The 25,611-nt window shown below is 38.0% G+C and overlaps 1 protein-coding gene across 1 annotated transcript in view; it reads right to left on the minus strand.

Moving 5' to 3' along the window:
• The window catches only part of mRpS11 (mitochondrial ribosomal protein S11), a 95,345-nt gene extending 74,004 nt beyond the window's left edge, over positions 1-21,341 (minus strand). Inside the window, exon 1 of the mRNA XM_067135609.2 lies at positions 20,938-21,341. Within this exon, the coding sequence (XP_066991710.2) occupies positions 20,938-21,146 (209 nt within the window). The 5' untranslated portion in view covers positions 21,147-21,341. The remainder of the gene's footprint in view (positions 1-20,937) is intronic.
• Between the last annotated feature and the right edge of the window lie 4,270 nt (positions 21,342-25,611).

A 25,611-nucleotide genomic window follows, 5' to 3' on the forward strand; every position in this document is an offset into this window, starting at 1 on the left:
CAACACGTTGTTGTTACTTAGTTTTATGATACTGCTTCAATAATGAATTATTTTAAATTATGTTTCAAGTTTACAAAACAAAGCAACTGTGTAATACCGGTATATATTTTTTTTCTTTAGCAGGGATGTCTTATTCCGACTTTTCGTCTGATGAAGAGTTGATTTTACGATGAGTTCCTCGCGTCTTTCGGGGCAGAGGGAATCCGATGATTGAAATGAGTGATCAAATGTTCAAAATGAGATTTTGTTTCTCGAAAGATGTTGAGGAACAACTGGAACTGAAATTAAGGGACACACTACAAAAACCTACTCAAAGAAATTATCCCCTGTCACCCATGTGTATGTTTCATGCTACAAGGAGTTTTCAAATGGTTGTTGGAGATCTCTTCAAATTGACAAGTCAACGGCTTTCTCTTTCAACTTTGATGTCATCATATTGGTTCTTTTATTTTCTATTATATGTTTGTACATTGATAGTACAATATCCACCAGATCATCCTTTTATTTCGGTGTGAAATTCGCAGAACGCTCCTTTGAATTTCCTTCCATGTTTACTTCGCGAAATTTCAATATTATCTTCTTCTCCTTCTTCGACAGTCACGGCAGTTTCGTATTTCATTTGTTTACAGTCACGGCCAGGTCAATCACGCCATATATGTATTATCCAAAGGGCCGAGCTATTTTGTATTTCATTTGTTTTGCGGTGTTGCCACGTCCACTTTTTTGAACTCCGATTACATTTGAACTACACATGTGTAAACCGAGTTCAGTTTTATACAATGCGATGAAGTCGTAATCTCAGTTCATTTTCAGAACTAAGTTCTTAATTGATCTCCAGTCAGATGTCTTTATACAACCGGGCCTTAAAGGGATATATTCCAGAGTAAGTGAAATTATTACATTCTGGTTGTGCTGTGTGCATAACCCACAGGAGCCTCTGACAAGACGTTTAACAGAAGCGAACTACGCAACCGTTAATGCGTTGTATATGATTCCATGAAACTTTAGTTAAGAGTAATATGTTGATAAATGGTAGCACCAAAGTCAATTATGTGTAATATTTTACAATAGTTTTCATCTTAGAACATCTCCAACATTGGGAGTGCAATGTGGAGATGTATGCTAGGTATGATTGTAATTTTGTATTTTAGGCAATGATAGTGGTTTTCATTGTAAACAAGTTCCAAACTATTTAATAGGTACTTTTTCCTCTGCAACAAAAATATTTTCAACACCCATCAGCTGACTTCTTTTGTTGAATGAAAACATGGTCTTATTTTAAAAAAATAGAAAGTAATCGGGGCAAGCTGTGTCTGACATTTTTATACACTGGTACCAAATTAATGTAGAAGGCCAAAGCAACCAAATGCAAAAACAATATCACAAATTACTACAATACAGTTTGGTCCAAAATAATATACCCACTTACAAATTTTACTTAATGCACGTCAAAACAACAACAAAGAGGCGACATGTCATTGGTTTACTGAACTTTTTTTGTTTAAAAGTTAAATTAAGTTGTACAGAACATATTGCATCAAAATCAGCTTGCATTAATATTTTGTAATAATAATAATAACTTAAAGCAAAGATCTTTGCTTCAATACGGCTGATGATGACCCCTAGATGGGTCGAAACTAGTACCGTATAATTTTGTAAATTTGTGAATATATTGTATTGAAAAGGTGGAAACATTTAAGTTATTATTATTATTACTTATATATTGTTCAATACGGACCAAAAACATGAAATTCATAACCATCAATTAATATTTTGTGTCCACCTCATGCCTTTTTAAGGGCTTTAACTCGATGAGTCATTGACTCAAGTTTTCTGAAATGAAGTATACATCAGCTAGTTACAAAAATTGATATTAGATGGCACTTACATGCTTGGAAGTTTCATTTCACTCCACCGGTTGTCTGTAGTCTTCCCTCCAAGTTTCTGTCAGCAGTTGTTTGTTAAGCTGAATTGTGCGCATTTTATGAAGAATTGTGTGAAAACCTAATTCCGTAAGTATCCAGAGTTTTTATAATTATCTATTGTGCTATCTAACACCTTAAGTGCCACATATGCAGTAAAAAAAATTCCATCCAGGCCATTCTTTCTTTCTTCTTTTTTTTCTTTTTTTTTTTTACTACAGAGTATAAAATAGTGCATCTTATTACAGAAAAGTACCTTTTAGTCATCTTGGGCCAAAATTGTAGTCATAACATTGTGTTGAAATTATGGTGACACGATGGTCTTACGCTGCCACTGACACTACCTTCAAGCTGTATAGGCCGCGTGGGACCAATATGTCACCACGTATTCTAGCACAGTTCTTGCCTTCCTGACACGTCTGTCTCATTAGCTCATGAACTACTAAAGAATAAAACTATATTTGGAACACTGAAATCTAATCGGAAGTATATTCCAACCAAGGTTACTAAAAGGAAGTTAGCAAGAGAGACAAGAGTCCGCGAAAGTAACACTGGCGTGGTTGTTCAGAAATGGCATGATAAAAGAGACGTGTTAATTTTGACAACTAAACATACTGGTGAGATGGTCACTGTTCAGAGGAGGGATGGTGAAGTCCAAAAACCATGAGGAAGACTTCAGTCTAAGTTCAAATGACCAGCCTGTGAAAATTTCTTCTGTTTGGTCTGTTTCTTCAAAGTGCCCAGATATGTAGTGTGATTGTGAAACATAGCTTGAATCATATTTCTTCAGAAAGTCTCATTTGTTATACTTTAAATTCATATGCAAAAAGTGTACCAATTTGTGATGCGATTGCAAATGAGACAAAGTTACAAATTTTTTTCTAGAAACTTCATGTAATTTTTTTGTCCTATGTTTTCAATTCGTCTATAGACCCTGATAGGAGACAATGCACAATGAGTACACCATACAGTACAATCTTTTGTTATTTGTACACATGACACGATCAGAAAACAATAAATAATGTCATTATTTTATTACAGTGACGTACATTGGACTCGCAAATGGACAGGCCAAGAATAGATTCACGACGTACTGGCCACCTACTTCCACCTACTTTCATTTAACATACGTTTACATGTCAAGTGTGATGACAGAATGGCACCAGAGGTCCTGAGACTTTGAGAGTGCGCCTAAGTCCACAGCGGACTCACGCGGTCCAAATTGCATTAAGCTCTGTGAGTCAATGTTGGTCTCGCGTGGCACTCAAGGTGCTAAAGCATAAATAACAAGGACTGTGTGCTTCCATGGTTATTCATACAAATATTTGGTTCCACAGGTTATGGGAAAGAGAAAAGACCTTTCTCCTAGGAAATAAGGGATGGTTTTGGGACTCAAAGCAGAAGGATTCTCGAATAGGGAAGTTGCTAGGAAATTATCAACTGACCACAAACTGTGGGAAATATATGGAAGAAATAATCTGAAACTGGAAAGTCAAGTTTGAGGTACAAATGTGGTTGGAAGAAAATCTCCAGTCCCAAATTATGCAGGGCAATGAAAATTATGGCAAAGCAAGACAGAAAACTAAGTTCAAGGCAGATTGCTTTTAAGACTGAGCAGGAGTTTGTGACCTCAACTTCCATCAAACAGTGCCAAGACACCTTTCTGAACTCAACCTGAAGAAGAAAGAACCTGCAAAGAAAGCCCTCCTAACACAAAAGCATGTTGAAGAAAGATAAAGGTTTGTCGATCTGTATCAACACTGGACATCCAAGGACTGGAAAAGAGAGATTTTATCGGATGAGAAGAAATTTAATGTGCATGGCAATGACAGTGGTTTGAAACTGTGGATGGAGCCAGGAGAGGAATTAAAGAAAGAATGTGTAGTGGAAACGAAGAAGTTCAGTGAAAGGGAATGCTGTGGGGAGCAATTATTGCTGAAGGAGTGGGAAGAATTAATGTTTGCACGGGTTCAATTACAGGGTTAAAATACTGTGATATCCTTACAAATGAGGTATTAAATACAGCAAGGGATCATTTCAGTGGAGAAAATCTTGGGCCTCTCATTTTCCAAGACGACAATGCTAGCTGTCACCGTGACAGGTTTGTCCAGCTGTCACCGTGACAGGTTTGTCCAGGAGTGTTGCGCAGATCTGGGTATTGAGCGGTTATGGTGGGCCCCAAATTCTCCCGACATGGTCCCTAATGAGAATTTGTGGGCAATTATGTCTCAGAAACTAAGTAAATATTGTTGTACAAGTAGAGTGGAGTTAACTGAGAAAATTGTTCAAGTCTGGTACCATGAAATTCCACCTGGTACATGTGAAAAACTTAAATCAATGACACATCGAGTTCAGTCCCTTAAAAAGACACGAGGTGGACACACAAAATATTAATGTGAGCTGATTTTGATGTAATATGTTCTGTAGAACTCAATTTAACTTTTAACCTAAAAAAAAAGTTTAGTAAAGCAATGAAATATAAGCCCCTTTGTTGTTGTTTTGACATGCATTAAGTAAAATTTGTAGGTGGGGATATTTTTTTTGACGAACTGTAGTTGCAAAGAGAGAGAAAAAATTTAAGAACCTAAAAAGAAACAAGAAAGTGACTGCTGCAGAAGATGATGTTACGAAGACTGTTTAGAAACATTAAATGTGGTCTGGGTCTCTTCACAGATCTCACTATACCGAGTTTTGCACTTATGATGTACTTTCCATATACAGCAGTAACTGCCTCTACTAATTTACAAACAAGCTTCACATCAAGCTTCTAGGCAAACAGCAATACTTTTTTAGAAGACACCAAACCATGTGATGAACTTCCAACAGCCCAACCAGACAACCAACAAATGGTGATCCCTGCAACTTAAGACATATCCCAAGGTCTTCCAGTACCACGAGACAACCCTATCCTACTTCTAGCACAAGCCCTGAAAATTCAACAGACTGTACCTCCCTGGGTTGGAATCACAGCGACACACAACAACGATATGTCTATATCGTGATAAGGGGATGGGCCTATGTCATCCAGATGGACACAGCAACAGGAGACATAGTTGTAGAAATACCTCCCAGTTTCAAGTTCCAGCAGCCCATCAGGCTGGTAAGCCATGATGTCATCACCAAGAAAGAGACTGATGTTCGAGGAGCCAACATGGGACAAGTAGCAGTGCGCAGTCATACTCTTCCCCATATATGTACCCGAAGATAACTACCCTCTTCCAAACCAACAATGACATGGTCCAGTGTCACCAGGCACCGAACCAACAATGACATGGTAAAGTCCCACCAGACAGCAAGGAGGTACCCGGACCAAGTGAAGCAGCAACGTATTTTGTCATGAGTCTTGTTTTGTACAAACACATTCGCCTTGCTTATTGAATTTATGAATAAGCTATGTTCTATGTAGCCGTAAAGGGTAGGCTACAATAACCATATTTTAACTCTTTCCCGCCCACATTTTCACTTCCCTTATCCCCCCGGTTTCAATCTATTATTTAGAAAAAATTGAAGCAGATCACATTTTTTCAGAAAAATTAAAATATAATAAAAACTACTGATCACAATGTATTCAAATTTTCAACAATGTTAGGAAACATACCATCATATCCAGTTCTTTATTCATAGTCATAAGGTTATTGGTTCAAACCTCAACCCCCCCACTACTGGTGATACTCGACACAGATGAAGGCTGCATTTGTCACATTTTCATGTCTGAATCCCTCTAATCCAGTAATTACATGATTCTGAAAGTGGAATGATGCCCATGTATATAAGCTTTTATTTCCCCTGAGCAAGTGTTTTCCCATTCGGTGTCCACTTTATCGGAATGTGCCTGTTTTGAATCCTGCACTGATATACATGCAATTGGCTATGCAAACTTGCCAACCTTTGAAAACCAAAAATCGGGAGATTGTTGAAACATCACTTCTCTCGCCACGTGATGCCAAAAAGTCACCAGCAAACAGACAAATACAGAACATGAAAATTCTCTCGACTCACTAATACACAAGAACTGTTCACATTTTTTTCTTCAGAAAATCAGAATTATATTTCTTCGCCATAATAAAACAGCAAGCCTTGAAGGAGCACACCATGTCATACAGTAATTATAACCAATATGGTAAATTAAACTACCTCTTAAAAAAAAGTACATCCTCCCGCTCTATCACGTGAACGAAGACTTCAAAACACCTTCTCTAAACGAAACTGCATTAATAAATAATCATAAACGAATTCATTCAAGTCCTGAACATTACAATCATTACCCACAGCAAAAAAAAAGAACACAGTGTAACAAAAAGGAGAAAAATAACACCAGACTGAACATCACGATAAGCACTGTTCGTTTTAAAGCAGAGAGTTGGCACAAGACTTCAGCCACACGGCAGCTAAGAAAAGCATCTTGAACAGTTCATAACGTCCAGAAAGCGAAAGACTTTGTGCATTCATGGTGACCAATAACAGAAGGGCCTTCAACCTCTGAAGGAACATCCTAAAACGGCAAGAGTTTCAAAACATATCTCAAGTTCTGCGGTCATTTAAAATGGGGAGACAGAACTAACTGATCGGGAGGTCTGAAAGATATGTAAACAATGGGGAGTCTCCCGCGTAAATCGTGAGAGCTGGCAGGTCACTGAATAGTTTGTCACCGCCTAAAATATGTAAAACTAGCTGTTACACACTGCTTCGCTAATGAGGATTTGTTAACAGGCGATACCAATTTTCATGTCTGTAACATGTTAGGTTTTTTTGTGATATATTGTAGATAATCTCGCTGCTGTAAGAATACTGGAGCTAACGTTGCCATGCTTACGGCAGTTCATTTCTTTATCCGATTCCTAGAGCAGGGGTAGTGTGGTGCCAGTATCTCCATAACGGTTGATATTAGGGCCTTAAAACAGGGTTTTCAGGCCCATAGGGCTTACTGAGTACTGTTCTTTGCGTCAAGGGGCTTAAAACGAGCTTTGTCTAGTCTTTGTACGACAAATTTGATTTCGCCTATATTAGCCTACTATTTTTTATGTTTTTCATCCCCCCCCCGTCACCCCCTCACCGCCGAATTGTTTTGAAAATAAAATACAGCCCATGTTACTCACTGGCAATGTGGCTTTCTATAGGTGAAGTAATTTTTAAAATCGGTTCAGTAGTTTTTTAGTATCTGTTACAAATATACAAATTTTTCCTCTTTATAATATTACTATAGAAAAATAATATACTTCTCGTAATACTCTTTACAAATTATGGGCAGGTTCAATATCTCCATATAATAATTCGGAATAATGAAACAAAATGTTTGTGTTACCAGAATGATGCACGCGAGAATAGCTCGGAGACTGAAGGCAGTGAAAATGAATCGGGTAAGTATGTCAGTTGTCCCTTTTCAATATCCTAATGCAAATTTTACATTTTTTTCTTTCAGGAATACTATCTTTTGCACACAAATCCCCGCATATATCACGCACCGAAAATGTTCACACTTATTTTTTATCAAAAAGTGAGAAGTTATGTGCGAGCAAATACGGTGTTAGAAGTGGAAGTATCAGTAAAAGGCCTGTGTTTTGACCATGTTATAAGGCATGATGTGCAACACAGGTCAAAAGAAGAGTTGCTACTTGGTTTTGAAACATCCCTGATTAAAAAGAGATGCTCTTGTCACTAGCTCATAGGTTTGTGTAGTGGATCAAAAATATTTCACGCTGTGACTAGTACAAGTATTTTTATTGATGTTTAGCCATTTTGGTGTAATCTTCGTATTGTAATATACCTGGTTGATCTATCATTTCCAACTTAGTAATCAAATTTAAGTTTCACTGTTCCCGTTGGAAGTACTATTTCAATAATATCCAAAACCACAGGTAAGTAATAAAAGTAATTCTCCATTACAATGTGCAAATATCTGGAAAATTGCAAAATCAAGAACTGATCCCAGGATTACCTTACCAAACCTGCTAAAGAAAGCAGCAGTGAGGTGACTGCTGATGGAGAAGGGATAAATGGAAGACACTGAGACAAGTGAGAGAGTGCACCTGTTGCAGCCAATTACCTGCCTCCCTTCCCCCAGGTACTGCTTGAGCAGGGAGTATCCATGAAGATGGTCATTTTTCTTGACACCACGTTGCACCATATGAAGCCAGGAACAGGGTACCTGACATCGACAACTTGCCAATGCTCTAAAATTGCCTAATAACGTATTAGTCAAAGCTAAAAAAAATTAAAAATTAAAAAAATAAAATAAAGGGAGTGTTCATTTTTCCTCTAACATTACAAAAACCGATTTCTACTATACCAGTGAGTAGTGACTGTAGTTTATAAGAATTGATTTAAGTGCTCCAATGTGGGAGTAAACCATGTAAATAAATAAATAATAAATGAATAATACCAGTGAGTAATATTCTAAAGAGAAACTTCATCAACATCCACGCCTTTTAATGACAGTAAAAAAGAAATTTAATTCAGTATTTCAGACCCATGTTGTCAGCAGTGAATTACCTTAAATGCCTATACCACTTAAAACAAAGAAAAGAGGTTAAAAGAACACTGCATGAGACTACAAACTGATAATTTAAACAGGACACTGACCTACTTTTTCACTCATCCTCCAGGGCAGTGTGTTCTAACAGGATGCACGAGCCTACCTGCAAGAGAGACAGAAATCTTTCAGAGTTATTGTAATCCATATTTCTTATGTGTGCAACATATAGCCACACATGAAAACATTTGAAGTTGACAATAGTTCGAAATATACAGTGCCTGTAATAAAGACTGTATTTCCACATAATTAATACCTAACGAAAGCCTGAATTTGAGCTCTAATAAATTAAAATGCAATAACGTGTTTGTCAAACAAAGCTAAAAAATAATAAAATACAGGTAAAGTGTTCATTTTCCCTCTAACATTACATAAACTGATTTCTACTATACCAGTGAGTAATGTTCTAAAGAGAAATCTCTACAGGTGACAATTTTCCATGCTACAAGCATCCAACGGCAGTGTTCCTTTGCCTGCCAGGTGTATTCTAGCTCGCATAACGGTTCTGCAGCAAGATTTGCATATTGGGGATACAACCTATTAGAAACCCAATAATTTATGCAACTCCCCTATATAACAGTGCAGGAGGAAGGATACATCTGCTATTCACTTATGGTACGCACAGCCTTACTTCTAAATTGAAGTTTCGCAAAACAAAAGAGCATCGCCTTTCCTCTGTTGCCAGCGCGCTCCACCCTCGAGAACAGCTGATGCAATACCAGCGCGGTAAACAGCCCTTGTAAAATGTAATACCCTACTCAAAAAAACTAATGAATATAGATTGAAAACAAATTCACAAAAACTACACTTACTAACAACATCCGACACTAATAAGAGAATATATTATTAAGAATAAAAGAGAATGAGGAAATAAAACATCACTCACCACCAATGGCTGACACAGGAAGGAGGTTACTCAGTCACTAGAACCCTCCAGCAATATGAAAAACACACTAATCACTGAAGGATATTATATAGAATATTAAGAGTTGGCTACTAGGTTTCGAGATCACACTCTGCCGATGTCAGCCCACACGAATGGCAGCTTGGGATTGGTTGGATGTCTATGTTTCAGCGCATAAGCACCAGACAGAGCCAAAATCTGCCAAAACGTTTAGAAGTAAGGCAGTGCATAGTATATATCCTGCTAGATAATAAATCAAACACTCCTTTGCAAGACTGCGGCTTTCGCTGTTACTTAGATCTCAATTGTTCTCCCAGTCCGGTAAGAGGTCATCCATGTTCTCAGTGAAGTCTGGTGCTTGCCTTATTTTATTCTGTGCATTTTCTACAACAGCCTTATTTGTCTCTTCTGCCTTCTGAACCAGTGTTCTCATTTGATCGACAAGTGATGTCAAAGTTGGTTGAAGTTTGGGCTAAAAGGAAGTCATTATCATATCTCATCCCTTTCTTATTTCTTAGCCAACATTATTTTAGCATGGTGTCAATAATCACCTTTCGCTTTCTGCTTAATTTTGGCTCACTTAAATAATTCGACTGAAATTTGGAGTCAGTTGTTTTTCTAGCAACAAAATCTTAGCATTAGCTATTTTCGATTTATTACGGATAGTCATTATATTATGTCCCTGTCTCTTCAGTTTGTTTCTAAGTGAAATTATTGTCTTTTTAGCTGTGTTTGAACCTATTTCATTTCTTTTAGCACACTCAGAAAAATTTAATTTGCAGTGAGGCTTGTGTGATATGTTTCTTGAACCTTCCTCCATCTACCGAGGCTGTCTTTTACAGGGTGATTTTTGTTTGTTGAATTGTTTCGTGAGATATTGTGGCAAATTGGGGAATATACGAGGCATAGAGCCAGTTGTCAGATTCTATCTACCTCTAGGAATTTCTACCTCTTTGCCTTCTATTACTAATGAAACTGATTTAACAATAAATTGTTCAGAAAAATGTGAATCGCACACAACACTTATTAGAAAGTGTTTTGTCTTTTTTTGGGAATCGCCTTTTCCATTTTGAAAATTCTGCTTCATTTTTAGGTGGTCTGAGGAAGTGTTTTACCTTTTGTAGTTTTGTAGCCAGACTTACAGCCTGGAACAAAGCAAGTAGGCATTTATTTCCACCTTGGTATGCTTGTAAGTTTTATAAACTCAGCACTATATTTACATTAACTACATTAATACCATCACCAAATCACACGCTCTTCACTTTCACTTAACAATAATGCACGACACTAAGTTTTTGCCTTCATATTAACAACACTACTGAACATAACCATATTACAACTACAGATACCAACCCTCACATAGTAATGGTGCTGCCCCTGGTGGACGATTCATCTCAAACCCTATACCAGCCAACAGGGAACTACGTAAGATCTCACACTTTCTCTGCCACTCGTTATGCGTACAGGAAATGTTAATTAGATCACCGGCAACTAACGGAAATGTTCCAATACGAAACATTCGCAGTGCACACAACTGTAATTTGGGAGATACAACTGAATTCCTGTCTGAATTTTGTTGCAAGTGATCTCCAAGTAGATTTAGAAGTGAAGATTCCTTCCTAAGACCAAAATGTTCCTTCAACTCTCTCCCCACGTGGATATCATACGGACCTCGCATTTCACGCACTGTACACTCTGGTTGGTTTCTTTGTCGAGATAGTCAATATAATCTAAGTAAACCAAGAATATGTTTTGAAAAGTTTTCCTCTTGTATATGACACTGTATTCTAATTAGCCAGCAAGTCTAATCCTAGCTTACTCCATGCACAACTCAAATGTAAATTTTAACCTATATTTATTGCTTTATTTACTTTAGTAACGCACTACAAGATGGTGCTCTTCAACATTTTACTGTTGTAGTTATTTAGTCCAGGAGTATCTGAAAGAACTAAAATACTTCGGAAGTAATTTACGCTCATATAGAAGACGCCAAATGCTGACTTCAAAGCATTTCCACGCCAGCCTTTTGTCTTACACTTTCAACAATTTCGTGTGTGATATCTGTGTTCACTAAAGTTCTTTGCTTTCGTTTCATTGCTTCACTTGTCAATGACATCATTTCAAGAATTGTATCGCAGTATGCAATATTAAATAGGCGACAAAATGGTATGGCCAATGTACATAAGAAAAATTCAGTGGACTAGTGATTTATTGGTCCAGGGATCGAGCTACTTTCGTTCGAACAGAAATAAAAATATTTATTGGTCCAGGGATCATGCTATTTTTCTGTTGACCACCATTTTGCTGTTTGAACTGGCCGCTCTAGTCATATGGACAAAGATAATAAGAATCTACAGACATAGCACTCCTATTCCACGGTGCTAGCCATGGACCTGAAGAAAGTAACAAAAGACGGCATCAGCAGCGGAGTACGACATAAACCAGCCCTGTCTACAAGCTTTAAGTATGTTTTCATATTTCTCAAATAACGACGGTATTTCTTAATTTGCCGCAGATTTTTCACTTGGTATGTGTAAAAGCAATTATTATGTTCCATTTGTGACAAATTTTATAGTGATATTTGGGTGATACCAATGCGCATCATACCCAATGTTACACACTGTAATTGAATTATATACCTCACTATAGGTCATTCCACGTTAAGAAAACAGTATTGCTCTTATGGACCTACAAAGAGTGAACACCCCCCCCCCCCCCGAGACAACTATAATTCTTCGTGATGAATTAAGAGACATTATACTGTACTTTGTAATGTATTATGAAAGACAGACAAAAAGGATGAGGCATTTTTGTCTGTGGATTATTAAAATAACTATGTAACATTTTATTTTTCATAAATACATTTGTAGGGAGGAAGCACAATGGCAGGAACAGTAATCGCTTCGTTGTCTTCCTTCATTTTCCTTCTTCTGTGTTGCTCTGGCACAAGCCTCAACTAGTCCCTCACTCTGTTAACCACCGGCAGCTCACTTCTGTAGTGTAGTCATCTACAGTATTTATTTGTTGTGTGTATGTTTTTAGGCTTTAAATCAGTGCATAATTGTCTTGTGTTGAGTAGAGTTATACGATAAGCCTAAGTGTGTGATTTAATACTTTAACATTAATACTGTAATCTAACGTAGTCATCTACAGTATTTATTTGCTCGTCATTTCTCTAGCCTTTATTGCCTGGAGTAATTTAATAAACGCAATTATATGCATCCCTCACCCCTCTAGCCTATAAAAATTGTCTATTTTCTCCCCTAATTTGCCGAGATATTTTTTATGTGCCGTAGCTTATCTCTAATTCTGTACAAACCAAAAATAGCCCCTGTAAACCTCACATCCATTTTAGTTCATAAAAATAATTTGTAGCTTCTTTTCTTCCGCTTTTTGTCTTGAACATAAATACTGAATTTCACACATTTATGTGCCGCTGTTTTCCCGTGATGGTGTTGAGCAGAGCTGTTCAATATGGTAACCCTGTTGTCATAAGAGCAATACTGTTTTCTTAACATGGAATGAGCTAGAGTAGCTTGTAGCAATTCCTTTCGTCTTGACGACAGTGGTGATGCGGAATAGCAAGAATTCCGCAAGACACTGGAAGCGTTGTGGAGCAATACTGATCCACGACCGCTGCAAAGCCTCCCGTACCCACTTAGATTGGTCGGTGCTCGGTCGAGGGCATGTACATTCCTCAAAAGCTTCCCTGATGAGCTCAACGGGATTGAGATCAGGGACCCTCGAGGGCCAGGCAAGCAATCTTTACATCCGTTAAGTTCTCATCGAACCTGTCTCCCACAATTCCAAGAGCAGTGGGCAGGAGCATCATTTTGCTGTAGGAACAGATCGCCTGCAGGGTGCCAGAAGCAAACAATGGGGTGAACATGATCTGCCAGCAGGTTCGTATAGTGTTCAACGGAGAGGAACGTCTTCAGCTCCACCAGGGGTCGAATTTCATCCCATGTGAACTATCCCCAACACCGGCCTGATCTGAACCTGACTGTCAAGAGGGATCCATTGCCTAATGTAGTTGACGACCCACTTATACCCGGTCATCAGCGTGTACCAACTGCTACCTTGACTCATCTCTCCACGTGACCATTTTCCGTGTTTCAAGCATCCAATGGCGGCGTTTCTTTGCCCATTAGTCATCGCACCTTGTGACAGATGTCAGTATTTTTTTGATGCAGGGAAGGTCATTGACCCCTAGTCAATGAGGTCAGGCAAATGGCGTCATTGTGATGTCAAACCTTACATACATGAGCAGGCGCCTATTCCACGAACGAACTTTGCAACTTTTCACTTTGCACTTTCCAGTTCAGATTTTGTTCCACCATCGCTTTTCAGATTCAGCTTGCAAAGTGAAAAGTTAGAAATCTTTACACTTTTCAAGCCTGTTATGTTCCTCCATTGGTACAGAAATGCAAAGTGCTAAGAAATGAAGAGAAAAGTTTTCAGAAATCTTGCAAAGAGATGATTCCCTTTTCATATGTTAATTAACAAGTATATACATTAGTTTCTCGGCGTAGAATTTGGTTTAGTGATATAAACACATTACGACATGAGCTTTTGTTAGCATCAAGTGAGGACAGTGATGAAGAATCCAATAATAGAACGTACAAAGACAGGATTAATTTTCATAACCTCACTTCGACGTAATATCGCGAGTGATTTTGTATTATCCCAATAGAGGCTGACTATATTCTTGAAATGATCGGTCGTTTATTGAAACATAAAGAAGTAAATTCCTTTCCGAAAAAGAACAAATTCTTATATGTTTACATTTTTTTAGTAAATGGTGCCCAGCTGTACTGTGTAACAGCAATGCATCGGACATCAAAATCAATTATTTGCAGAACCGTTACCAAAGTCGTAATGTTATAGTAAATGTAATATTTCCTAACAGTACGTTGGCCTGATAATCCGCTTAATATAGCGACGGGATTTCTAATGAAGGGTGAATGTCCTTCTGTGTGTATATGTGTTGACGGTACTCTCGTTAACATTGATGATGTGTGTCATTTGAGAGGTTATCTTTAAAGTTGTCAAAAAAGGATGTCATGTTTCTCCTTGACAACTTCCAGCACAGCCAGCTTCTTGTAATAACATTTCTTTCCCATGATAAAAACAACGGTACGACAATTATACTGCCAAGTTCGCCGCGAAAAGTAAAGCATTAAAATCATAGCGTATTAGGCCTATACAGTTTGCTCATAGAATAAACTCGATCGGATCACTCATTCGCAAAGACTTTTCACTTTGCGAAGAAATTGAAAAGTACAGCCTAGTTCATGGTGGAACAGAAAGACTTTGCACTTTGCAAGAATTGAAAAGTGCAAAGTTGAAAAGTTGCAAAGTTCGTTCGTGGAACAGGCCCCAGGCCTGACCTCACGTAGGTAAGGTTATGACGTCACAATGACGTCTTAACCTAACCTGCAACCATGGGCGCTAATCTAACCTCATTGGGAAGTAGAGGTATCTTCGTTGAAGGTTTTGTTCTGCATCTTATGCAGAAATAGTTCTGGATGGAATGGCCACTCGCATATCGTTCATTTGATGAGCAATATGCTGCACTGGGGGCAGTCTGTCGTCAGCTTTTACGATCTGAGCTCGCCGACGGCACCCATCATCAATGCTTCACACACTACTATAGCCAACCCTGGTGGCGGTAGTTTTGCCAAAGTCCACGTACTCACAGTATACTAGATACGGTGACCCTTGGAGAGCGAAGTCCCTGCATAATTTAAGAGATGGGGTGACCCATACATCTGGCCGCGATCAAATGTGCCAAGGTCTCATGCCTTAACCATCTGTAGACAAATGTCGCTCCTATTATATTCGCCAAGCCAAGCACATCTCCATTTCCGTACTACGGCAGTTGCTGCTGCAATTGCACAAGACCCTGGTTTCGTATCTCAATTATGCACATCAAAGAGACTGAATAATGTGTCTGTTATGAAGGTTCTTATGAAGATTGAAGATTTTATTATGTTATTATGTTATGTAGATTGTTATGAAGGTTGCAAAGATGTGCAAATGAAGAGTCCCATGTAGACTGCAGCTCACTGATAGAAAAGGCAGTCGTGCATTGTTCGGTGCGATCACTGTGCCACAGTTCAAAAAATCGCTAACAGTTACAATGGTGATGAGCAGGCCAATATTTCCCAGCTCATGGTTCATGCTGTGCATGGGACTGTGGAGTCAACAACTAGAACACCAATTCTAAATGCAATCCACCAAAAACAGCAAGAGGTGGGCACAAAATTGCCATTGGACTGTAGACAATTGGAGAAAGGTCCAATGAATCCGGATTCCTGGTTCATTACATCGATAGCTGAATGTATGTACAGTAATTTCCATCAGAAACTATGGCACGCGGTTGCAGTCGGACAGACAGGTTAGTTGAGGAGGTGCAATGATCTGGGCGTTTTTTCATAGGACATACTGGAACTATTATTCTGTTACACCATCCCCACTATCCCTACTATTCAGTAAGGTATCTGGACATTGCTGCCAACCAAGTCCATCCATTCATGTCAACAGTGTTCCCTGATGATGGTCAATTCCAAAGGGACAATACACCATGCCACACTGCAGGATTATGAAGGACTGACTGTTGCAAGTTATGAATCTCATTCCGTATTGACGGTTATCACTTTACAAAAGAAAATATTTATAAAATCCTCCTATCAATACAATTCAAGTCATCTGTTAGATGAAGCAAAGTCTATACATGTTTCAGCCTAATCTCAAGGCCATCTTCAGTAGTAAAACAATGATTACATAATATACAAACAAATTTTTTAAAAAACGTAATGATGTGAAGTGACAGTGATCATGATTAGTGAGTTAAAAACACATTGAGGTGCAAAGTCCTCTCGTCTAATAGATCTTGCTGACTGTTAAATAAAACACTATGCTGAGGAGTGTAGTGAGACCGTCAATACTACGAATAAAACGTGTAAACATCTGTAACGAGAAAAAAGGAATATATGAGTGGATGAAGAACAAGTTAAAAATGATGTACGAAAAGAAAACTCATATGACTTACTTGTAACTAAAAGTTGTCGTCTCGAATGGAGATGACCTTGTCGCTCTCAAGTCACACTGACAACTAAGCCTGTGTGTGGCTTATTGTGTATCTGTGTCGATGTGGTGGGGAGGGGTAATGGAGGGGGAGGGGCAGGGAGGGAGGGACGTTGTGATTCGCGGAAGGAGGGTGTTGAGGGAAGGGCGGGTCTTGTTCTAGAATGTCGGTAGTGAAACTCTTTTTTATTAATGAACTGTTCGCAGATGAGCAGGACAAAGGTTTCCAATAAAATATTTTTCTTTTCGTTGATTTCATTTAAGTTATAGACGGGATTGTTATATTGGTCGATATCTATACATATATTCTCTAGTATATTAAGTAAGGGACCTTTCTGTTCGTAATGCAGGATCTTTAAATCTTGATCAATTGTTGTGTACTTTTGATTTTTCTCTCTAATGTTCGCTCATGGCTGAGTAGCGATTATACTTTAGGGCATTAAGATGTTCGGAGTATCTTACATTGAAACTGCGGCCTGTTTGCCCAATATACGTTGAAAGACATGATTGGCATTTTAATTTGTATATTCCAGTTAGAAAATTTTTTGCTGTTGACAGTATGAGAATTAAAAAACATTTTTGTATTGGTGTAAACGGTCTTGAAAGCTACTTTTAACTTGTGCTTTTTAAAGATGTTTGAAACAGGATATATATTATTATTATTATTATTATTATTATTATTATTATTATTATTATTATTATTATTATTATTAAAGGTAAATGTGGTGAACCTCTCTTTATGGGAAGATTGTTTTTCTAAGGTGGTCTTGGGTTTATTTCTAAATTTATTGAGAATTTTATTCACGAAAGCTTTACTGAAACCATTACCTTCGGCTATTGCATAAATGGTGTTGATTTCCTTTCTAAAATTCTTACGGGATAAAGGAACATTAAGAGCTCTGAAAATCATACTATTGTAAGCTCTCTTCTTCTGTGTCCCTGGGTGTAGAGAAGTTTGATGGATTGTGTTTACTGTGTGAGTGGGCTTCCTGTAAATATTAAAAGAAGCTTTTGGACACTAGATCGTTGGGAATGTGCGCCCATGCAGTCTTGATCCAGCTGCATATTAGGCCCACTTCAGGCCTCTTCACTCGTTCGGTTGGTGTTAAGGCGTGATCACCACCAGACATCCTGATCCAGCAGCATATTAGTCCCACTTCAGGCCTCTTCAGTTGTCCGGTTGGTGTTAACACGTGATCACCATCAGACATCCATTGGGTGTACAACTGTTTCATTGCAGTTTTGAAAGGCCGGTTAACGCACACATCCAACGGCTGTACAATAGAAGCGAGTCCTCCGGAAATTGTTGCAAGATCGGTTTTTCCTTCCTCATCATATCTTTTACGGTGTCAGTTGTATGTCCTCTAGCTGTTCAACACAAGCATGTTTTGTTTTCGTAACAAAGCTCCCGGACGATGTTGCCAAACACACTGTCCATCCAGCCGAACTCATGTGTTCCAACATTAACACTGGAAGGCAAGTTTCCTTTGGGAAGTGTTTTCCTTTTCAGAACCACATATGGAGGGAGTTTGGTTCCATCCGCTAATAAGCACAATATTACCGAGCATCGTTGCTTTTCGTTACTACCTATTATGATCGTTACACTTTTAGAACCCTTTGTATCCACTATATTTTTCAACGGAATTTCAAAATAGACAGGTGTCTGGTCAGCATTCCCAATTTGACAGCAAAAAAGAATTTTGCTTCCTCAAATTAATAAGGTGAAGTTTAAAGGCCATTAATTTTTCTTCATACGCCCCAGGGAGACGTTGTGAAATAGGCGTACGTCTGCGAATGCACAATCCCTATCTCCGATAAACATTTTGGATCCATCTGCGGCTTGGAGTAAAACCCTGTGTTTTGAGTTCTTTTGAGATCTCTAATGCTTTCAATTGACACATTTCACTAGAAACACCATATCTTTAACTCACGTTTTTTAATCATAAATTTGTGGAGTCATTCTTCAATTTCCGGAAACACTGCACTCAGCCCGCGGAATGCTCTGCGAACGCCGTTACTTTTTAGAAGTTTTTCCTTCTTCCGTCAATCACGAATACAAGATTCATCAGTCACAGGTCGCTGAAACGGCAACTATTTTTTGAGCTATAGTGAAAACGTGCCCGTAAATTCTTCGAGCTTCGTCAGCAGCAATGAAATAGCATGCCGGTAGTTTCTACGAGCGGCTTCTCTAATGTGTTAAACAGAGTGAAGTTAGGTCGCAAGTTTCACCAAGAAGTCCCTTCAATTTTAATTACTTTATTAACGGAGTGTGCCGGGCTGAGTGGCTCAAGAGAGTTAAGGTGCTGCTGGTCTTCTGACCCCAACTTGGCAGGTTCGATCCTGGCTCAGTGTGATGGTATTTGAAGGAGCTCAAATATGCCAGCCTCGTGTCGGTAGATTTACTAGCACGTAAAAGAACTCCTACGGGACTAAATTCCAGCACCTCGGCATCCCCAAAAACATTAGTTGGCATAAAGCAAATAACATTTTTAACTGAGTGAAGTACCTCAAGAGGACTGTTCGATGTATTATCGGCACAATTTATCTTGGTGCATTTACACCTTGTGCTGAATCGGTCGACCTTTGCAATCTTCGAGATTCGTACTGGCAACCTTTGAAACACGAACTATGAATCGCTTAACCATCGTTGTGCGACATCTGGCGTACACTTTACGTACTAGTACTGTTGCTGTCTACACAGCAAAGCCAAACTATAGAATTCATGCTAGGAACAAGATTCACATCGAGAAATGTTATATGTGTATTGGCTTAAGACAATAACGTTTTAAAAACTTCATATCGATCGAGGTCATATTCTCGATTCAATTCAGATTTCATTTTCATTCAGCTGGCAGCACTACCGAAACCGGGACAGCTCCCTCCTTACTTCTCACCCCCGTACGCAAATGCACCAAGGTAAAGTGTGCCGATAAAACCTAGGTGTTAATATAAGGAAAGATCTTCATTGGGGCAATCACAGCAACAGGACTGTAAATAATGGTTACATATCTCCTCATATGGTTATGACGGTATTTAGGTGTTCTACAGTAGTAAGGATGTGAAAAAGGTATACGTCATTAGTAAGATCCCAATTAGAGTATGGTTCCAGTGTAATGGTACGTCACCAGGATTATTTGATTTGAGAACTGGAAAATAATACAAAGTACTATCTGCGCACTTTTTAGCGATAGATTTACACCTTAGTGCTGAATCGGTCGACTTTGGTTATCTTCGAGATTCGTATTGGCAACCTATGAAACACAAACTAAGAATCGCTTATCATCGCTGTGCGACATCTGGCGTACACTTGACGTACTCGTACTGTTATTGTTTACAGAGCAAAGCCAAACTATAGAATTCATGCTAGGAACACGTTTCGCATCGGAACATATTATATAGTATTATATATTGAGTGTGTGACACAGTTGTTGGCGTTAAGATAATAAAGGTTTAGAAAATTCATATCGATCGATCATATTATCGATTCAATTGAGATTTCATTTCCATTAAGTTGGCAGTATTTACCGGAACCGGCAGTACTCCCTTCTTACTCCTCACCGAGTACAAAAATCTATCACTAAAAAGTGCGCGTACAGTACAGTGAGCATGATTTAATCTGGGCTTTTGACACAAAAGAATAGCATTAAGAAATTTCTGCAAAAAATTTAAGGTAGGAAGCCTTGAGAGGTAAATGAGCTGCTTGCATAAGTGGTAGGTTCCAAGCTGTCAGCAGAGATGGCGAGGAATGACATTAGTAGACAAATAAGATTGGATGGAGTTTTTTCAAGTAGAAAGGATCACAACATGAAGATACAGTTGGAATTCAAGAGGTTGAATTGGGGCAAGTAAGCTATTCGTTTATAAATAGAGTAATTAAGTATAGTACCGGTAATAATTTACCAAGGGTAATGTTCGATAAATTTCCAACCTCCTTGAAATCGTTGAAGAATAGGTAAACTACCAATAGGGTACCAGTATCTGCCACCTGAGCGACAGATCTAAATGCAGATCAGTGGGGATTGAAGAAAAGTGTAATCTTTACCAATAAAAGCTAGGCTTAAATACTCTAGCCCATGCCTCTGGGGGAACCCTGCAGGCAAATCCAATATACTAATTCATTACTTTGGAATTTATTACGCAGTTGGACTGTATAACAATATATGACGGTAATTACTCTTCTACACCTTAGCGGAACATAATAGTCGAGTTTTTCTCTACAAGCCCATTATAGCCCGAGTAACAGAAGTTCACAAGGTACAATCTACAAAAAAATATATATATATAATTTTAAAATGTCCGAATTTGCCCAAACGCAAAAAAAAAAAACTTCTCACAAAACAATAAAAACAGGCACATTAACGAACTGCCACCAAGAAACTACAAAATTACATCAAACGCAAGGTCAATTGATAAAATCGCCATTTTGAGCCTAGAATCCAACTCGGAGCCAAAAAACTGGTCCTACTAAGCCAACGAAAAGAAGTATTTCTTACCTTTGAATCAAAGTATCAACATCTATGGATTTTTCACCATCTGTTCCCTCATCTTTTACAGGCATCGACGCAAGCATTTCACGTCTATCTTCTCTACTACTACGTGGCACACTGGTATGGAAGCCTCTCGAAGCCTTTAGCCCTAGGACTCCATTATAAAACAAACGAAAAGGAAGTCTGAAATTCTTCGTAAGTGATAGAGATGTCATGTTTCCGTGAAATCTTCGTCTACACCACCAAATAATGCATAAGGTAATCTTATAAATATGGTTGTTTATATAGAAATATCCACAAATAATTCAAGAAAAATTTCCACTACAACACAATACAACTACGCAGTGCCCTCCGCCCAAGTGCAAGAGGAACAAGAACAGCTCGCGTCAGCGCAATAACAACGACCAACGAGCTGGTCGGTTTTGTCATCTGTTCCCCCACCAACGAAATTCTTTCATAATAATGTTTATTTAGAAGCCCAAAAAAATATATAACAAAAAATTATAAACAATGTACCACTTGGGACTGTCTGCACTATTACTTCTGATTTAATTACATAGCTTCATATATGAAATATTATTGATTACTTGCTAGTTTCCTTTTTGCTCGTGACACGTAGATCTTAGAGATCTTACCGAAGGGTACCCAGGGATCATTTAAGAAGGCAAAGAGATAGAATAAACGAATGGACTATATTGCCGACACTGAAATATCATTTCATCAGAGCGGATATAATGGGAAGATTTGATAAATCACTCGCTCGTACAGTACGAGTTGCATCATACTTCTCCCCTGAGAGAATAAAATGAATACCGTACTTTATCCCTCTGAGTCATAAAGAAAAAAAAAAGAAGGATTAAGCTACATCATTCGGAGGAATGTTAATCCAAACCGCACCGTGTAACGTAAATAAGGGTTATGGAAGAACATCAAGAATAAGATATACATAAAATCTTAAGAATGAGTGTAGGTCAATGTATATGATCAGGTAACATAAGTATCTTTTTCAAACCGGGACACATTTTGAAATAACAAATCTGGAGAAGTAAATCATCGGCAAGTACAGTATTTTATATAAAGTTAATTTTCTTTATGAAATTTGATGTTATGTTATTTTGTAAACAAAGGCACTGTGTGCAGTGTAGCCGATTTAGATGTACCTAATCATATGCAAATACAAATTATATTTATTCTATACCTTCAAAAGCCCAAAAAAGCATCACCAACAACAACAACAACAATTCTATACCTTTTAGTGTAGAACAAACAAAGAACAAACATACTTACTGCTGTAACTTAGTTCTGTGACTGAAAATGTAAATACTTGCTACTGTACTGGCGTAGGCCACTTTTTATAAATAATGTATCATTCGTAGTTGGAGCAAAGTTCAGTATTTAATTTACAGGTCATATTTAACTGTTGAAGCAGCCATTCTATCTCTCTCTTCACACCATACATTGTTCAGCAGAAGCCGAAGAGCCAAGTAGGCAGAAAATGTAATTTTTCAACAGTTAGGCCTACATTGAGGTAGATACAGAAATAATTTCATCCTCCACATATCAGAATAGTTGAATCAAATTTACTTAACAATTTAGTTTATAAGTTTTCCACTTGAAGCAATTTGATGACCTATGTGCTTTGGCAAACATTACGTCAACAATACATCCATGACTATTGTCGGTTTTCCATGGGTTTGAATAATTTGTTAGGACTAAGCTGATGTTATAACTTCTGACTAAGTAAGACCGTTGTTGCTTATTCACGTAAATGATTCTGATCCACAAGAACTATATTCGCAGAGCTCAATGTAGGAAAAGCTTTGGGCATAAAAATTGATAAATGCTTTCACTATTATAATGAAATTTAATGGCAACATTGGACCATCTGAGCCATTCCCTGTTCAATTTCTCTTTGAAGTTTGTATTGTATAGCTCTCATGATCTGCCCAGTATCTTTTCATTTGTTCCGATCGTAATTCTCTCAATTAGTCTGAAATCATTTCTGCTGACAATTTGTGAGTCTTAAGAAGGTCGGTAATTTCAATTTTGCACCTGCTATCTCGAGTCCATCTGCTTTGAGATCTTGCTGAATTCCGTGGATCCATTGTCCTGTTATCTTTCCAAGATTTCTCACCATTAGTTGTCCTAAGAAGTGCGTTAATTATAGTAACCAAATTAATATTGTCATTCTCCTCAAGTCTCTAAAACAATTTATTAGCTTCTTGGGGTAAAAGTTTATAATCGTGCCCATTTTTAAGTTTGTATTACAAATTTTTCAAGTTCGATCATATCAGTCCCACAACCTTTCGTTTTGGGCATAGCCAAGAATGTTTTGTTTAAAAGACAAGTAACAAGTACAATTCACTATGTATTTATTTGGCATAGGTCTGTACAGAGTTCTCCTCCATATTCAACACACACTATGCATAAGACGACATGAATGCATGAATGAGTTCATTAATGAATGATTTCATGATTGAATTGTCATGCATGCGTGAATGAATAAACACTTCTCTCCCAGTCACGGATAACCACCAACTGAGGAGAGAGCATTCCATCAGTCGATGGGGGATTTATGAATGAATGCATGAATAACTCGCCCTTTCTCCTGAGGCCCAAATAGAAGAACCCCACCTACTCAAGCAGCTGTCAAACACTAATTTCTCACCATTCCATATTTCAGCAGTGCACATGTAAGCGGAAATCCTGCTCCCAATGTACCCCCTCCCTCTCTTCTATCTCGACATTTTCCCTGATGTATTTGCTGACACTTCAATTCACTACAATAGTACTCAAAGAAGTGAGTAACAATGCAACAGGATTGACAAAGCGGGGCGAGTGTTAGTTTAAACATTAAATATTTATATTTCACCTATGTAGTATCTATTTCATAGATTTTCCTTTGCCTTTCGTTTGAAAGTTATTAAAGTAGGGGCAATTTTTACGTCAGCAGGAAGTTTGTTGTATGCTTGAATTGCTGAGAATTTACAAATGTCCTTCCCATATTTTGAAGAGTGGATGTGATACAAGGCCAAGTCATCTGCATGTCTAGTTTGATACCTGTGGTTGTCTGAATTGGTTATTAAGGTAGTGTTGTGAAATACAATGTTTCTTTTTATTTTATACATTAGTAAGACAGAATTAAGCTCTGTAATTATGCGGACAGGTGGAATTTTGGTCTGAGTGTATAGGTCTTTTACTAATAATAAAAATGTTATTTGTTTTACGTCCCACTAACTACTTTTTAAGGTTTTCGGAGACGCCGAGGTGCCGGAATTTAGTCCCGCAGGAGTTCTTTTACGTGCCAGTAAATCTACCGACACGGGGCTGTCGTATTTGAGCACCTTCAAATACCACCGGACTGAGCCAGGATCGAACCTGCCAAGTTGGGGTAAGAAGGCCAGCGCCTTAACCGCCTGAGCCACTCAGCCCGGCAGGTCTTTTACTGGGGTGTATAATGGTAAGTTAAATATGTTCCTTATTGCCCTGTTCTGTGTCACCATTAGTTCATTCAGGGAAGACTTTATACAATGTGACCAAATTACACATAAGTACTGCAAGTGGCTATGTACTAGTGCATAATAAATTTGTAGGAGGAGGTGTTTAGGGATTAAATATCTAAGTCTTTTTAGTAACCCAGCAACTGTGGCGATTTTCTTAGTTATGTATTCAACATGGTCATTCCAGGTCAGGTTCTCATCAATAATTAATCCAAGATATTTCACTTTATTTACTTTTTCTATTTCCGTATCATTTATGAGTAATTTATCACTATTTGAGTGAAGGATTTTGTGTTTTGAAATAAGTATGTATTTAGTTTTCTGCAGATTCACTGTCAATTTGTTGCACTGGTACCAGTGTAAGAGAGTGAGTATGTCCTGCCGCATGTTTTCTAAAACTGTGAACTTACTTTTGCCCGTATAGAAGATATTGGTGTCATCGGCGTATAATGTGATATAGCCATTTAGATTACATAAAGAAATATCATTTATATAAATGAGAAATAAAATAGAACCTAGTATGGAACCTTGTGGGAAACCATGGGTTACATACTTGGCAGAGCTCGAGTAATTATTCACGGTAACAAGTTGCTTTCGTCCTGTTGAGTAATTTCGAAAACAATTCAGCGCAAGGCCACGAATTCCAGCCTTTTCTAATTTTCTTAAAAGAATACTATGATCAACAGTATCAAAAGCTTTGGCAAGATCAATAAATAAGCCTGCTGCAATGTTGTTGTTATCTACGGTGGACTGTAACATTGTAATGAGATCAACAGTACCGGTAGCTACTTCGGTACTAGACCTCTCCCTGAATCCATATTGCCTCTTATAGAAGACATTCTTTTTGTTTAGAAGAGCCAAAAGTCTTTTCTTCACAACAGTTTCCATAATTTTGGAAACAATTGATAAAATCAAGATTGGCCTATAATTACTCGGATTTAGTCTATTCCCTCCCTTAAACACAGGGATCACTTTAGCTATCTTTATTTTATTGGGTATTATACCGGTAGACAGGGACTCGTTAATGATCTCTACGAGTAATCCTATTATAGGGTCCTTTGCTTTTTCTAATAGTGAGGTAGTAATGTCATCTATTCCGCAGCTATTTATACTTTAAGGTTAGATATGATTGACTTTACTTCTGCTATATCTGTTGGGTATAGGTAAAGGGATTCAAGAC

This window comes from Anabrus simplex, chromosome 1, assembly GCF_040414725.1.
Source record: "Anabrus simplex isolate iqAnaSimp1 chromosome 1, ASM4041472v1, whole genome shotgun sequence".
Classification (NCBI taxonomy): Eukaryota; Metazoa; Arthropoda; class Insecta; order Orthoptera; family Tettigoniidae; genus Anabrus; species Anabrus simplex.